Source organism: Hyla sarda, chromosome 4, assembly GCF_029499605.1.
Source record: "Hyla sarda isolate aHylSar1 chromosome 4, aHylSar1.hap1, whole genome shotgun sequence".
NCBI classification, from domain to species: domain Eukaryota; kingdom Metazoa; phylum Chordata; class Amphibia; order Anura; family Hylidae; genus Hyla; species Hyla sarda.
This window is the reverse complement of record NC_079192.1, coordinates 14,911,668-14,929,583: the sequence shown is the minus strand read 5'-3', so window position 1 is coordinate 14,929,583 and position 17,916 is coordinate 14,911,668. Positions and strand designations below refer to the sequence as shown.

Here is a 17,916-nt window from a genome sequence, read left to right as displayed (position 1 = left end):
ATAACATTTATTTGGAATGTCCATTTTCCTTACAATTAGAGAGCTTCAAAGTTAGAAAAATGCAAAATTTTCTAAATTTTCATGAAATTTTGGGATTTTTCACCAAAAAGGGATGCAAGTAATGCCGAAAATTTCCCACCAAAATAAAGTAGAATATTTCACGAAAAAACTATCTCAGAATCAGAATATTTGGTAAAAGCATCTTAGAGTTATTAATGCTTAAAGTGACGGTGGTCAGAATTGCGAAAAAGGGCTCAGTCCTTAAGGGGTTAAAGGGGTACTTCCGTGGAAAACTTTTTTTTTTTAAATCAACTGGTGCCAGAAAGTTAAACAGATTTGGAAATCACTTCTATTAACCCCTTCCCGCAGAATGTCATATATAAACGCCAGGTTGTGCAGTGCGTTCGCGCATCCCGGCGTTTATAAATGACATTCAGTTAACCCGGCGATGCGCAGCATCGCACGGGTTAACTGGCAGAAGTCCCGCTGTTTCCAGCAGGGGACAACTTCTGCTTCACCCCCAGGACCATCCATTGATGGTCCTGGTCAGCGATCACTGTGATTGGTCCCTGTGGACCAATCACAGTGATCTGGGGTGAAAGTTCAGATCCCCCGCACTGCCCGCCCCTGGAAGTCGGGCAGAACGGGGGACGAAGGCTGCAGGGGCTCGCGGGGACCTGCGGCATTCGGGGGGAACACGTGGGGACCGGCGGACTTACCTGGAGCAGCGGCGGGACCGAGGAGCAGCGGCAGGACCGGCCACGTGGAGGAGCAGCGACGGGTAAGTATGTAGTCCTCAGAGGCAGCAGTGAAGATCTTCACTGCTGCTTCTAGGAGTCTGAAAACTACAACTCCCAGCATGCCTAGACAGCCTTTGGCTGTCTGGGCATGCTGGGAGTTGTAGTTTTGCAACATCTGGAGGGCCCCAGTTTGGAGACCATTGTATAATGGTCTCCAATCTGTGCTCTTCCAGCTGTTGCAAAACTACAACTCCCAGTATGCACTGACTGTCCAGGCATGCTGGGAGTTTTAGTTCAGCAACATCTGGCCCTTCAGATGTTGCCGAACTACAACTCCCAGCATGCCCTTCAGCTGTCTGGGCATGCTGGGAGTTGTAGTTTTGCAACAACTGGAGACACACTGGTTGGGAAACATTGTCTGTTTCTAACTTAGTGTTTCCTAACCTGTGTGCCTCCAGCTGTTGCAAAACTATAACTCCCAGCATGCACAAACAGACCATGCATGCTGGGAGTTGTGATTTTGCAACAGCTGGTGCAACCCCCCCCCCCCCCCGCCACCCCCGTGAATGTACAGGGTACATTCACATGGGCGAGGCTTTTACAGTGGGTTTCTCGCATCTTGAGATGCAGCAAATTTTGCGCTGGGAAACTCGCTGTAATCCCCCGCCCATGTGACTGTACCCTAAAAACACTACACTACACTAACACAAAATAAAATAAAAAGTTAAAAACACTACATATACACATACCCCTACACAGCCCCCCTCCCCCAATAAGAACGTCCGGTACACCACTGTTTCCAAAGCAGAGCTTCCAGCTGTTGAAAAACAACAACTCCCAGTATTGCCGGACAGCCGTTGACTGTCCACGCATGCTGGGAGTTTTGCAACAGCTGGAGGCACCCTGTTTGGGAATCACTGGCGTAGAATACCCCTATGTCCACCCCTATGCAAGTCCCTAATTTAGGCCTCAAATGGGCATGGCGCTCTCACTTTGGAGCCCTGTCGTACTTCAGGGCAACAGTTTAGGGCGACATATGGGGTATCGCCGTACTCGGGAGAAATTGCGTTACAAGGTTTGGGGGGCTTTTTCTTCTTTAACCCTTCATGAAAAGGAAATGTTGGGGTCTACACCAGAATGTTAGTGTAAAATGTTTTTATTTTTTACACTAATATGCTGATGTTGCCCTATACTTTACATTTTCACAAGAGGTAAAAGGGAAAAAAGCCCCCAAAATTTGTAACGTAATTTCTCCCGACTACAGAGATACCCCATATGTGAGCGCAAAGTGCTCTGGGGGCGCACAACAAGGCCCAGAAGGGAGAGTGCGCCATGTACATTTGAGGTGATTTGCACAGGGGTGGCTGATTGTTACAGCGGTTTTGACAAACGCAAAAAAAACAAAACCCCACATGTGACCCCATTTCGGAAACGACACCCCTCACGGAATGTAATGAGGGGTGCAGTGAGAATTTACACCCCACAGGTGTCTGACGGATCTTTGGAAAAGTGGTCCGTGAAAATGAAAACTTGTACAGCCCACTGTTCCAAAGATCTGTCAGACACCAGTGGGGGGCAAATGCTCACTGTACCCCTTGTTACGTTCCTCAAGGGGTCTAGTTTCCAAAATGGTATGCCATGTGTTTTTTTTTTGCTGTTCTGGCACCATAGGGGCTTCCTAAATGTGACATGCCCCCCGAGCAAAATTTGCTCTCAAAAAGCCAAATATGACTCCTTCTCTTCTGAGCATTGTAGTTCGCCCATAGTGCACTTCAGGTCAACTTATGGGGTACCTCCATACTCAGAAGAGAAGGGGTTACAAATATTGGGGGGTATTTCCTGCTATTAACCCTTGGAAAAATGTGAAATTTGGGGGGAAACACACATTTTAGTGAAAATTTTTTTTTTTTTTTTACATATGCAAAAGTCGTGAAACACCTGTGGGGTATTAAGGCTCACTTTATTCCTTGTTATGTTCCTCAAGGGGTCTAGTTTCCAAAATGGTATGCCATGTGAGGGTTTTTTGCTGTTCTGGCACCATAGGGGCTTCCTAAATGCAACATGCCCCCCAAAAACCATTTCAGAAAAACGTACTCTCCAAAATCCCCTTGTCGCTCCTTCGCTTCTGAGCCCTCTACTGCGCCCGCCGAACACTTTACATAGACATATGAGGTATGTGCTTACTCGAGAGAAATCAGGCTACAAATAGAAGTATACATTTTCTCCTTTTACCCCTTGTAAAAATTCAAAAATTGGGTCTACAAGAACATGCGAGTGTAAAAAATGAAGATTGTGAATTTTCTCCTTCACTTTGCTTCTATTCCTGTGAAACACCTAAAGGGTTAAAATTATGACTGAATGTCATTTTGAATACTTTGGGGGGTGCAGTTTTTATAATGGGGTCTTTTGTGGGGTATTTCTAATAAGAAGACCCTTCAAATCCACTTCAAACCTGAACTGGTCCCTGAAAAATAGTGAGTTTGAAAATTTTGTGAAAAATTGGAATATTGCTGCTGAACTTTGAAGCCCTCTGGTGTCTTCCAAAAGTAAAAACTCGTCACTTTTATGATGCAAACATAAAGTAGACATATTGTATATGTGAATAAATTTTTTTTTTATTTGTAATATCCATTTTCCTTACAAGAAGAGAGCTTCAAAGTTAGAAAAATGCAAAATTTTCACATTTTTCATCAAATTTTAGGATTTTTCACAAGGAAAGGATGCAAGTTACCACAAAAATTTACCACCATGTTAAAGTAGAATATGTCACAAAAAAACAATCTCGGAATCAGATTGATAACTAAAAGCATTCCATAGTTATTAATGTTTAAAGTGACAGTGGTCAGATGTGCAAAAAACGCTCTGGTCCTTAAGGCCAAAATGGGCTTGGTCCTGAAGGGGTTAAAAAATCTTAATCCTTCCAGTACTTTTTAGGGGCTGTATACTACAGAGTAATCCAAAAAAGAAATTAATTTCCTCTGATGTCATCACACAGTGCTCTCTGCTGTCCATTTTAGGAACTGTCCAGAGCAGCATATGTTTGCTATGGAGATTTTCTCCTTCTCTGGACAGTTCCTAAAATGGACAGCAGAGGTCCGCAGAGAGCACTGTGTCATGACATCAGAGAAAATGAATTTCTTTTTTGGATTACTCTGTAGTATACAGCCTCTAAAAAGTACTGGAAGGATTAAGATTTTTTAATAGAAGTGATTTCCAAATCTGTTTAACTTTCTGGCACCAGTTGATTTAAAAAAAAAAAAAAAAAAAAAAAAAAAAGTTTTACACAGGAGTACCCCTTTAACTCTCTGGAGCCAGTTGATATGAAAAAAATAGTTTTCACAGAAATACCCCTTTAAGTCCATAGATCTTGTTACAGCTGCTATCACTGCTATAGCTGTAGTTATTCCCATGCTGCATTCATTAGGGGTAAAATGTCTATTTCCTCACATAATATCGATTTCCAAAATTACTTCCACTGTTTGGGCATTTAGGGCTCATTCAAACTGCAGAAATTGTGTTGCATGAAGCTAACATAGGTGTCAATGGGATTTCCACTAACCTGTTCACACTGAAGAATTTCCACAGTGGAAACTCTGTTGCAGAAATTCCGTAATCCAAATTCTGTGGAAAGAACGAACATTGTAATTTTTTCGACAGAATTCCGCGTCGGAATGTCATTTGTTCAATGGGACTTTTTTTTCCCAACACTTATTTCCACGGTTAAATTCCACATGAAATAAGCGCGGATTCCACAAGTGTACAAGAGGAAATCCGTTCCGGACCCTAACTGTACATCTTTGTGGAAGTTATTCCATTATGTGGACCCATAAGTCATATTCGGTGCAAGTTGTTTCCTGGGGAAACCAAAACGAACTAACATAGAACCCACCCAACATGTGCTTCCTGCGAGGTCTCCTGTGGCATCCACCATCCCCAATACATTTTGATTTAGGAAAAAATCTATTGTGTATATTATAGTCTTTTTATGTGTATAATGCCATTGTTGAAATTCAACGAGCTGACCTGTAATTTATATTAACCACACGTTGTTAATGGTTTGTGCCTCCTGTAATGACCATTAGGGGGCACCATACCATCCAGAACATAATCCTGTTCAGCTGCAGCATCATCTATGTCTGAGCTGAAGCACAGGCAGGGACAAAGTCCAGGAAGTGAGGGCGGGACTAGCACTTCTATGTGCTCACTCCTGTCCTATCAGAGTGCAGCATGAAAACAGAGAGGAGGGGGTTACAGAGCAGCCTGCATTGATTGGATGAAGAGACCCAGCACAGAAATCAGAAAGGAAGTGAATGCTTGGAGAGTGAGGGCGGGCTCAGTGTTTCCCTCAGACACGTCCCTTCTGAGCAGTGGATGTCAGAATGAGTGAGCAGCAGTGGAAAATAGGTTGTATATGAACACATGGCTAGCTAAGGCTAGACATCAGAATTTCAAAGTGCCCAAGGTTAGCCAGCCCATCTCAATCCCCACTTCCGTGCCCACTTGCATACTTGTACCCCACCTTAAAGGGCTCCTCCACTGCCCCAGCGTTTGGAACATTTAGCTCCGAACACTCGATGCGGGCTGTGGGGGTCGTGAAGTCACAGCCACGCCCCTTCAATGCAAGTCTATGGGAGGGGGCATGACGCCCCCTCCCATAGACTTGCATTGAGGGGGCGTGGCTGTGATGTCACAACCCCCGCACCCAGCGTTGGGAACTAAATATTCTTAACACTGGGGAAGTGGAGTACCCCTTTAAGTTGGCAGTAGAATAGACATATGCAAGTGGGTATACCTGATATTATGTAAATTAAAGAGTATGTAAGTCGGCATGAGGGTGGTGAATAGGAGGAAATGCGCTGGCTAACCCTAATGGCACTTGAGCCTCATTTACATATTACTAGGCGTGCCCACTTGCATACTCCTACCCTGCTGCCAACTAAATGGTTTGACAAAGACCACCCCATCAGTGCCAGTCTCGCTTGTCAAATTTAGCACTGACATGGTCTCCAACGATACATCGATCATGGTAGAGTAGGCGTGCTGTCAGTAAGATCACCATGAATAGTCTCCATGGAAGCACCGCCCCAATGACTACTAGTGTGCGGCGAGTAGCAGTGTGTTGTTCTTCTCCATGTGACATGAGCGATTATAGTAGAGGAACAACCACGACTAAGGATTATGTACAAGCCATACAGCTGCATCCGGCTGGTTCAGTAACCAAAACCGTGCTGACAGATTCTCTATGGAGCCTCGTTCACATTTCATCGTTTGTCTACGATTTGCATTTATCCTGGAAAATGCTCAAAAAATACACAATACTAACCGGTATGACGCTATATGATCATTTTATAATATTATTGATGTATTATGTTTAATTTTTTAATACTACATACAGTAATAATGTAACTATTTTTATTGTGATTCTTTTTAATGCAGGATTCTTTTGAAGTGTAGTTTTTGCTGTTTTTAATATAGTACATGTATTTATATTTTTAATTTTACTTCTGTTTTTGTAGTTATGTAGTTATCTCTTTTTTATGTATTGCATTTAGCTGTTTTATATAATCTAAATATATAATAATTTTATATTTTTTTTACTATGCTTATTTTTCAAATGACTGCTGTTTTTTATTTTATTAAATCTAGGAATTATTTGACATTATTTTAATACATTATTCTTGTTTTTTTTTTTTTTTTTTTTTTTTATTCCTTGGTCATTGAGCTACGTTTTTACACAGTTTTTTTTGTTTTTGTTTTTTTAACCTGAAAGAACACCACAATAAAACTCTCCCTTTTTGGCAGTTTTTTCTTTGACGTTTTTTCCCCCCTATGTGTATTTGTCATCCTATACCAAAAAAAAGTACTACAAATAACACCATATTCTCAGCATGTATCCAGTTATACATTTTCATCATTTTATCACTTTTTTTTTCATTATTTTAATACATTATTATTTTTGGTTTTAGTAATAATCTAATTTTTTCTTTTGTTTTGTTATTGCTGTTGTTTTTGTGATATCTTACTGCTGCATATATTCTATGCATCATCACTTATTGTATATTGCCATTGTATGTTATTAGACATTCCTCCTTGAAGATTTCCCATTTTTTGTGACCTGACTGATGTTTTTCGTATTCTAATCTTTAAGGGTGTGTTCACACATTCAGGTTTTTAATTGCAATTACTGAATACAAAGCCAGGACGAGATCATAAATGGAGGACACGTATAAAGGAAAGACTGAGGCTTCTCCTCTTTTCAGATCCATTCCTGGTTTTGTGTTCAATAATTGCAATGCAAAACCTGAACGTCTGAACACACCCCAAAGTGCTTTTCCATTAAGCGAAAGTACTTTTCCATTAAGTTAATATTTGCTTAATATGACCTATTAAATGCAAACAGATTACATTACAGCCAAATTCTGTGATAATAGTAGATAATACTGGCCTATGGTGCCACGTGCGTGGCGGTTTGTGCAAGTATAGAATTTACACAGTACTGTGGACCTAAAGAAGTATACAATGATAAGAAATGGTTAACCCATCAGAAGATCCTATAAAAAGGCACTTACCTCCATGCTGGATTGCTCCTTGCTCTTCTGAAGTGAAGAAAGTTCTCTCTGTAGGTTCCCAAGATGTATGGTTTGGTAGATTAATGCAATAAGGCAAAGGAGGACCCCCAACCAGGACCCGGTCCCACCCCACAAGCCCTGTGCCAGGCCTGGAACCACGTTGACTCTCACTGCTCGAGACATGACCTTCCTTGAAACCAACTGGACAAATTAGGCAAAAGGGCACAAGGTTATTTAGAAAACAGGGGCGGGCACGGTGATCCAAAGATTATGGGATTATTGCATCATAATCTGGTGAAAAAATCTGGCAAAATTCATGGTGAAGAACATTCCCTGGAAAAGATAGGAAGGAACGTCACACCAAGGGATTGTGGCCGAAGACGATGAATGAAAAAGAGAAACAAAACTCAGCCGAAAGAAGGAAAGTCAGAAATTGAGCAATGAAACTGAAAGTGGCTGAGGCAAAATGGGATTAACCGAAATGATAGAGTGAAGAGAGAGAGAGAGATGACCTGGAAAGTGACAGCCTGAGAACGAGAAAAAGAGTCATATAAAAGACTGCTATAAACACGAGATGCTGAGGAGAGCTGACCTGCCAAACAGTAGTCACTATGGATAGGGGAAAACATTTCGTAAGCTTCCACCTCCTCCCCCTCAGTTATGTCTCATTAAAGTGATAAGGTCAAATTAATTATTCTTCCTCATGAATGAATCCAATAAGGCCTGAGAGAGCAATGAGTTAAATGACTCACCAGGAAAATCCTAATATGCAAAGCAGGTATTTGTTTTTTCCCGAGAAAGGACAAGTTGTGTCCAAGACAATTTGTTTCTGGCAAAGAGCCGGTCACAAGACTTAAGGTGTACTCCAACCCTAATACATCTTATCCCCTATCCAAGGATAGTGGAAAAGATGTCTGATCGCGGGGTTCCCGCCGCTGAGCACCCCCGCAATCTGCCATTGTGCACCCATCTTTGTGAGCTCTCCGCAGCACTCAAGGCTCCAAATGTGTAGCGTGACGACCACGGGGAACAGAGTATCGTGACGTCACGACTCCGCCCCCCGTGTGACGTCACACCTTGCCCCCTCAATACAAGTCCATGGGAGGGGGGGCGTGAAGGCCGTCATGCTCCCTCCCATAGACTTGCATTGAAGTGGAGGGGCATGACGTCACATCAGTGCCCTGATACTCTGACCCCGTGGTTGTCACGCTACACGTTTGGAGCCTCCAGCGCTGCGGAGAGCTCACAAAGGTAGGTGCACAATGACAGATTGCGGGGGACCTCCGCGACCTGACCTCTTATCCCCTATCCTTTGAATAGGGGATAAGATGTATTAGGGCCGGAGTACCCCTTTAAGTAATGCAGCAGGGAAAACCTAGGAGTAGACATTCTGTCAGTGGAGTGTCAGCTCTGGTGACAAGCACTGAGCATCACACACAGGTATGAATGGGACACCAATGTCAATAAGTATGATTTTTTTTTCTTTTCATTATTTAATTTGTTGTTTATCTTTTTTTTTTTTTCTTTAATAAAAAATTTTATTTTTTTTTTATTATTATTATTATTATTTTTTTAAATCTTTGAAATTCTAAGTTATTTTGTACCAGGGTTGATTTGTGTTTTGTCCTTGCCAGACCTAAAACTTGTGCTGGAAGTTTGTTCTAAGAAAATAAATCCTTTTCCATAAGAAAATTCTGCTTTCCTCGAGTCCGAAGGCAGCTCACATATATCCCATCTGTACTGCCTGAGGATGAAGAGGAATGACAACATTTTTCTTGTACAAGGTAGAAAAGACAGCACTCACTGGTATTTGCAAAACTTCTTTCTTTTTATTGTTGTGTGCAGACAGAAAGGTGGCGGGGACTACAGATATTGATGCAGGGGTATTCTCAAGACAGGACAGACTTTTTTGTGCTGATGAACTACCTCAAGCTGCATCGATGCCTGTACTCCCCGCTACCTGTCTGTATGCATGGTTAACAAAAAAGAAAAAAGTTTTGCAAGTGCCGGTGAGTGCCATCTTTCTATCTTACCTTGCACCTGTAAGTATCTGTTTGACTTGGATAGAGGACCAATGTCTGCAGTGTTGCAGTTTGTTGCCTCCGGAACGCTGCCTTTGCAGGTCACACACCATTAGAGTGTGCCCAACGTTATCTACATTTTGTCAACTAAATTTTGCTTACCTGTAATTTTGCTTTCCTCGAGTCCGAAGGCAGCACAGATTAAATGTGCCGCCTGAGGATGAAGAGCAACAAAATAATTTGAGTAAATTTGAGGATGATGAGTACATTTCTTGACTAAATCATTTGAGAATTGGTTTGGATAAACACAAAACCAGGGATGGATTTGAAAAGTTGAGAAGTCTCAGTCTTTCCATGTGTCCTACATTAATAATCCATTCTTGTTTTTTTTGTTTTTTTTTATAATTGCAATGAAAAACCTGAATGTGTGAACACACCATTGTAGGGGTGAAGCCACCCTGGTAATCAACCAATCCTTTTGGGTTCGGCATCCTTAACCCCTTGCTAAATAGCGGTTATCTGAAGGTTTTCAATGTTAGTGTAAAACATGGTCACATTGAATCTACCAGAGTGGGAAACAAGGAGGATCCCAAGAGGCTGACCTCCTCCACACAACATCCGTATTCTATAGGGTATATGGAATGGGGTAATGGGGAATGGCTTCTCTGCCTTTTGGCTAAGATCAAGTGTGGTACCTTTCCTGTTAGTTGGCGGTGTGGAAGACCACCAAGGCAGGATGGGAAACCACACAGTAGGACAGGTGTACCAGGGATGGCTGTGGAGGACAGCAGTCATCTCTGATGAGACCTGTTCCTGCTGAATCTGGCCTTAAGGTCCGGGTAGAGTGAAGGCCGAGGTGCACAAGTGCCCTGGGAGTGGTGACCCCAGAGTGCCGGAATTCACTTGGGATTTGCAACCCCACTTGAAGGAAAGCACATAGCACACAGTTTTTCCTCTCACTCTTCTGGGCACTCACCCTTAGTATCCCTGCCTTCCGGCTAGGATCGGGGAATTTTTATAGATCCGGTCGGATGTCCGGGCAGTATTACACACTGCGCACATCCACTTATTTATTTATTCTTTTTGTCACTGTGTCCACTTTTTATGTTCTGTTTGTCCACAAGGATTTGGTAGGATTGCGGTAGCCCTTCTGGGTGTCCCTCCTGCCGGTCTAGGTGAGGTGTGTGTGGCCATGAAGTTCCTCACCTCCCTCCTATACCCCGTGGCAACCCTGTTTCTGCAGGATGCTAAACCGGTTTTACTGGTTCCTTGGTGACAACCTGGTTAACGCCTAGTTGTCCGCCGGAAACACTTTCGGTCCCTGAGTAGCTTTGGCGAAAGGGGACATTGTACCTGGAATCTTGCAGGGGCCTTTTGGCCCGGAGCCGAAGGATTTGGTTTGTTGGGGGGCCTCTCTCCTTTCGGAGAATGGCTTGCGATGGACCGCATCCTCGTGCACGTTTTTTTTGTGTGAACACTTGTACTTTTTACTTGCACTGATTTGAGAGCACGCACCTAAAGACGAAAAAATAATAATAATAATATGGAATGGGGTAACCCAACTAGGACAGCCATTTTCAAGTGGTTGTTCCATGAATACAACTCTTGTTCAGAAATCCTGATAAAAGTATATAGGCATTTTAGAAAAAGGTCCCCCACTTGGGATGCCCTTCCATGAGCTGCTCCATTATCTGAATGGCCGTCATTTTCCATGCGGCAGGGGTCCAAAGTGTCAGACCTACAGTGCTCAGACTATTGCCTTCATGGCTTCAGTATACAAGGGATTGTCTCATAAGACAATAACAAGTCGATTTATGGACTGGTGAATTGGGAACAACAAGCCTCTTGTCCGTAGTTACAAAAACAGCTCAGAATTTCCCACATGGCTCAAGGCAAAGATTACAATTTTGTTTACAACTTTTTTGAAAAAGAATTCCAGTAAAAAATAAAATATTTGCATGTCTGGTGTTATCAGATCTACTGTGTGATATGGAATAAGTATAAGACTTCCCTTTTCAGTGGGGGGGGGGGGGGGGGTTATATTTATGGACGCCCAAGAATATTGGTTTAGCAGTAATGATTAATTAATGTTGGCAACTAGGAAACTTAGATACAATTCTGAAAGAGTCTGTGAAATGTAAGGAACCAGCAGAATCTTTGTAAAAATATAAGTTTTCTTGCCATGATATTACTGGGGACAGGACATAAGGCAATTCATGAATGTTGTTGAACTTTGGCAATGCCTGGTCTGATGTTGTACTCTGTACTTCTGAATAATCAATAGTAATAATTTTGAGTTTTTGTACCTAGCAGAGGACTACTTTATATCCTGTAACTCTTTTTGTTATAAAAATACAAAACACATCCAATACAAAACGTAAAACAAAAACAAGCTTAACCAGCTATAACATAACAAAAATAAAATTACAAAAACAAACTCTGCCTAACCGGCCAGCCCAAATTTACTAAAATACACTTTTTCCCCATACCAAAATAACTCTCACAAACACGCATACAAAAAAAACAAAAAAAAAACATGAACATAAAAATAGCCCAACTTGGCTTATAAAAAATACATCAACATAAAATTCAGCACGACTTGGCTATAAAAATAAAACAAAAAGGAATATAAAAGTAGCACAACTGGCTATAACTCAAAAATTATCCTCACCCAGGGGAGAGAAGAAAAAAAAAATTGCTAAGCACAACTCGCTAAAAAATAACTCGATACAAAATAACGCTCTGCCTCCCAGCCAGAGATCCACCGGTGAAAGAAGGGCAAGGAAAAGCAGCGCGGAGATGCAGCCGGAGAGAGGGCCCAAAGAGCCCAGCCCCACGCACCGCCCCACACGGCCTCAAGGCCAGCGAAGCACGCCCAGCGCGGCAAGGAGCCGAGGACGGCCAGAGAGGATCTGCGCAGGGCCCATAATCCGGCGAGCGTTGGACCCAAAAAAGAGCAAGCCAGAACCGAAGAGAAGGACAACACTGCCGAAAAACGAGACCGCGAAGCCGGAGGCGAGGAGGGCAGAGACACCGGAGGGGAGCGCCCCCCCCAAGGAGAAACATAAACATACACATAAACACATATGACACCACTTTACTACTGGCCTGACTGCCACAATACACTATATAATATAAAACAATATAGATACAAAACACAATATATACAAAAATCACAGAAAATATACAAAATATAATAAATACACTACAGAAAACACCTACACTAAAACTATCCCCTCACCCACACCACCCCTCCTGTACATGGGTCAGTGTCCATACCATCCATACAGTTCTCAAAGTCCAGTCCTTAACTGACCCATGTCAGGTCCCTAAAACACCACTCAAAAAAAAAAAAACCACAAATACACCCTCCCCACCTAACACTCCTCCCAACCAACTTATATACAAACTTATACACTCTGAACCACAACCCCCTTTAGGCCCAAGTTTGGTCGCCTGTAAGCCCTTTGTCACGCCGAGCGCTCCGGGTCCTGCTGCCTCCCCGGAGCGCTCATGGCGTGCTTCTGTCTGCAGCGCTCCGGTCGGCATTGCTGACAGCGAGCGCTGCTCCCTGGTCCCCAGAGGGGACGCGATCTGAGGCACGGCTCATGCCCGCCCTCGGATCGCGCCCCTTGTCACTCACCTCTCGCCCCCGTCTGCTTCCTCCCGGCGCACGCGGCCCCGCTCCCTAGGGCGTGCGTGCGCCGGCTTGCTAAAATTTAAAGGGCCAGTGCACCACTAATTTTGTCTGGCCCAATCACTCCCTAACATATAAAAACCCACTTCCCCTTCCTCTCCTTGCCGGATCTTGTTGCCTTGTGCCCTGAGAAAGCGTTATAGTGTGTTCCAAGCCTGTGTACCCAGACCTTCTGCTGTTGCCCCTGACTACGAACCTCGCTGCCTGCCCTGACCTTCTGCTACGTCTGACCTCGCCTCTGTCTTGTCCTTGTGTACCGCGCCAGTCTCTGCTGCCAGAGAGGTCGAGTCGCTACTGGGGAACACGACCTGGTAGTTACTGCCGCAGCAAGTCCATCCTGCTTTGTGGCGGGCTCTGGTGAACACCAGTAACTGCTTAGAACCGATTCCCCAGTACGGCCCGCGTCATCGCCTCTCTGGCACAGAGGATCCACCTCCAGTGTCTTCACCAGCCGCTAGTCCGGACCCTGACACCGTTCATACCATGTCTACTGAAAACAAAACAAAAAGCTAATGTACACATGCATCAGCCCACCACCAGGGAGAAGGATGGCAGACCTGATACATAAATCATTTTATACTCTTTCCCTAACTCCCCCTACAATTCTCCCTAATTCTATCCCTACAATAAATCTGACCCTGCCCTCACCCTATCTCTACCCCTATAACACTGCCCCTAACCAAAAATAAAAGGTACTCTATCCAAAAGGTTTAGTACCTAGGGCACATGAAATAAGAAACCTCTCCACAGGAGAGAAGCCCTACTGGAACCAAGACTGCCATACTCCAAAGACCTGATCTTCCCGAGGTCTCCGGTGATGTTCCTACAGACCTCCACCTCGGAGAGGATTTTCTGTTGGGTTGACATTAAGCACTGTGCGTTCCACGTGTAGTACCTAACCACTAAACTGACTAAGAATAAAGTGCCCCGATCTCGGCCACCCAGGTTCCTGAATGCCCCATAAGCCCACTCCGGATAGGCAAGGCCGGCAAGTTGACTCCAGCCGATGGAAGCGCCCACCCTGTTGTAGACCCCTACGTTAAAGGGACAATGAAGCAGGAAGTGGTCCATGCTTTCCAGCGTGTCCCCGCACTCTTCTCGGGGACATCCCCGGTCATCAGATCTCCTGCACTTCAGATTGTCCCTTACACATAGCTTCCCCTGAAAGCAGCGCCAGGCCAAGTCCCAAAACTTCTGGGGGATCCTTTTCATGTTTAAAAGATACAACCCCACCCTCAGATCCCAACCTGGGCAGTCCCCGAGCGCCAGAGGCTTCTGGAAGTGGGTCAACAGAACCCGTTTGTCAAGGAGACGCCTTGACTGGGTCCTGATCTCCCACACTCCCAGACCCCACCGACGTATCACCTTCAGAGTCAGGGTAGGGTAAACCGGAAGATATCCATGGGGCGTACGGAGGTCCTTCACTTGCCCTCCTGTCTCCCATTCCTGGAAGAAAGGCCGAAACCATTCCCTGCAGGAGAGTACCCACGGAGGAGCCCTCTCTTTCCAGAGGCTTGCAATGTTGGCTTTCAAGAAGGTGTTCGTTAAGAACACCACAGGGTTTACCATAGATAAACCCCCTAGTCTCCTCGTGCGGTACGTAACCTCCCTCTTGACTAGGTTCAACCTGTTCCCCCATAACAGTTGGAAAACAGGCTGTAGACCCCAGTGTAGTAAGCATCTGGCAAGATACATACACTGCCCAGATAGATAAACAAGGGGAGCAGGTATGATTTGATCAGGTGTACCCTTTCCCTGAGGGTCATAGACCAACCCTTCCACTGGTTCACCTTCTGAGTGGCAACCTGGAGCTTACCATCCCAGTTTTTGGTGGGATAATCATCCTGGCCGAATGTGTTGCCCAGAATTTTTGCTGACTCTTGGAGCCCTGAAAGGGTGTCCGGGAGATCAAACGTGGGATCTCCCCCTCCCAGCCAGAGACTTTCACACTTATCCCGGTTGATCTTGGACCCGGATGCCTCCGAGTAGCGGTCCACCTCCGACATCACCACATCGACCTCCTCCTTCGAGGAGACGAAAATAGTGACATCATCAGTGTACGCCACCACTCTCTGGGCGACATCCGGCTCCGCCAGAGTCATCCCGACTCCCGCCAACGGCCCACAATCTACCCTCCGGACGAAGGGATCGATTGCGAACACGTATAACAGCGGGCTCAAAGGACAACCCTGACGGACTCCGGACCCCACCTCAAAAGAGCGGCCAGACCAACCGTTCACCAGCGGGAAACTCTCTGCCCCTGCATATAAGGTGACAAGCCAATTCACAAAAGTACTTGGTAAGCCATATCTCAGGAGGACGGACCAGAGGTTCACCCGATCAAATGCTTTGGCCTGATCCAAGGATAGCATGTACCCCTTCCAGAGACCCGCACTACTCCGTTCCACTGCCTCCCTGACACTGAGGACAGCACTTAAGGTGCTTCGGCCTGGAACAGAGCAGTGCTGGGCCCCCGAAAGGAGCCAGGGTGCAAACTTCACCAACCGATTAAACAGTATCTTAGCCAGAAGCTTCCTGTCTGTATTGAGAAGAGCTATGGGCCTCCAATTCTCAATCCGGCTAGGATCTTTACCCTTTGACAGAAGAATCAGGGCTGACCTCCTCATTGACTTTGGTAGAGTGCCCGAGGAGAGACACTTATTGAATACCTCAGTCAAGAGGGGAGCTAAAGACTCCTTAAAGGTCCTGTACCACTCGGATGTTAAGCCATCCGGACCTGGCGACTTCTTGGGGGCGAGCCCCTCGATCGCCAGTCTCACTTCCTCTTCCCTGATTTCTTCTGCCAAAACATCAAGAGAGGGGTCTACCCCTGGCTCAGGAATAGTTTCAGCCAGGAAAGCTGACATCCCGTCTCGATCTAGATCCTTCCTTCCCAAGAGGTGCGAGTAGAAGGATCTGACGACCTCCAGGATCCCAGATCTGGACCGATTCAGAGATCCCGTACTATCAATCAGTCCTGAGACCACTTTACTACTCACTGACATCTTACAGTTCTTGTAAGGGTCGGGCGAGCGGTACCTCCCGTAATCCCTCTCAAAAACCAAAGATGCGTGTCTATCGTACTGACACCTCATCAGCAAGGACTTCACTCTGGAGATATCCTCCCGGCTACCTCCAGTCGAGACAAGGAGCTCGAGTTTCCTCCTCAGACCCCGATACAGGCGGTACCTATTCAGGGACCTGAGGCTCGAGAGCTGGCGGAAGAACCCCGCAACCCGCTTCTTGAATATCTCCCATCACTCTGACTTACTACTACATAGGCCCAGTAAAGGTACCTGACTCTGAAGAAAATCCTCAAAGGACTGTCTTATCTCCGCTTCCTCCAGGAGGGACGAATTCAGCTTCCAATAACCTTTACCCATCCGGGGGGTCTCTGAAACATTCAAGGAAAACAAAATCATACAGTGATCGGAGAATTCCACCTCAACCACTGACACTGCGGAAGAGACGGCTTCCTCCTTTAAATAAAACCTGTCTATCCTAGACCTGCAGCTACCTCGATGATAGGTGAAACCCACGTGGCCTGAGGGGTTCCGGATGTGGGTGTCCTCTTGGCGAGCTTCCCTAACTATATTATTGAGGGCCACGCTATCGTAAGCCAGCGGACCATTGGAACCTCTCCTATCTTGGGACCTCGTGACATTATTGAAGTCCCCTCCAAAAATCACTTGCCGGCTAGTAAAAAGGAAGGGCTTAATCCTCACAAAGAGATCTTTGCGGCCCCACTTGGTTTGTGGGGCGTAGATGTTAATGAGCCGGAGCTCTTGCCCCTTCATGAGGACATCTAAGATCAGGCACCTCCCCATTTCTAACTCAATAACCCGTCGGCATTCAACCGGAGCGGTAAAAAGGACCGCCACCCCACTATACGGCTCAGCCGCAAGAGACCAGTGGGAGGGCCCGCGCCTCCACTCTCTTCTGGCTTTAACCAGAGAGGCTAGATCTGACAACCTGGTCTCCTGTAAAAGGAAAATGTCGGCTTCAACACGGCCGAGAAAATCAAAGGCTGCGAATCTAGCCGTATCCGACTTTATACTGGCACAGTTAATGGATGCCAGCGTCAATGGGGTGAGTGCCGCCATCATGGGTGATTGAGTTAGACGGCCTCACCTTTATTTTTTCTTCCTCTTCTTTGTCCCCTCATCCCCAGAAGAAGAAGAAAGGGCAGGACCGCTTTTACCTCTTTTTTTGGACTCACTCTGGTCCATATGGTCCCCGTCTCCGTCCGACCCCGGTCTAGCCCTGCCCTCCGAGGAAGGTGCCTCAACAGGACAGGGCCCAGTTCCCCCCAGAGGCTCTTTCTCCCTAGGCACCTCGCCCTCACCTTCCCCCTCCAAGGAGGGGGAGGAGATGTTATCAAGGACGAGGTACCGGTTTGACAGGTCAACCAGAGGGGGGGCAGTCAGGCTTCCGTTTTGGACCCGGCCCGCAGTACGAGGGAGAGAGGGCTTGGACCTCTTCTTTCTCCCTTTCCTTTTGCCCTTGTCTTTCTTTTTGGCCTTCTCTACACTCTCCTCATCCACACTTCCATAGTGGGAGGAATCGGAAGAGTCGGCCATATTGCCTTCCTCTTCACCCAGTCTCCTGATCTCCTCATCCAGCACGTCCTCCTCCAGGGCTTCAGTAATTTCAGGGCCAGCTTCAGGAGAAGGGGCCAGAGCTACCCCCGTCACTTGGGCACTCTCCAGCTCCCTACTCCTCCTCCGATTTTCCTCTCGCCTTAGTTTGGCGGGGCCCTTCCTCCTCACTAGCCCTGGTGCGCCCCCATCCCTGCTCGTACCCTCTCCAGCCGAGGCAACTTCACAGCTCTCCCCAGCCGGAGCGGCCGCCGCACGGGCGAAGGCGCTAGGACAACGGCTAAAAGGGTG

The 17,916-nt window shown here is 45.8% G+C and overlaps 1 protein-coding gene across 2 annotated transcripts in view; it reads right to left on the bottom strand.

Annotated features, from left to right (window-relative positions):
- Positions 1 to 17,916, bottom strand: part of TNFSF13 (TNF superfamily member 13) — a 33,010-nt gene that overhangs the window by 12,281 nt on the left and 2,813 nt on the right. For both annotated transcript variants that reach the window (XM_056570084.1, XM_056570083.1), the window contains exon 2: positions 7,310 to 7,642. In XM_056570084.1, coding sequence (XP_056426059.1) covers positions 7,310 to 7,492 — 183 coding nt within the window. In that variant the 5' untranslated portion in view covers positions 7,493 to 7,642. The remainder of the gene's footprint in view (positions 1 to 7,309; positions 7,643 to 17,916) is intronic.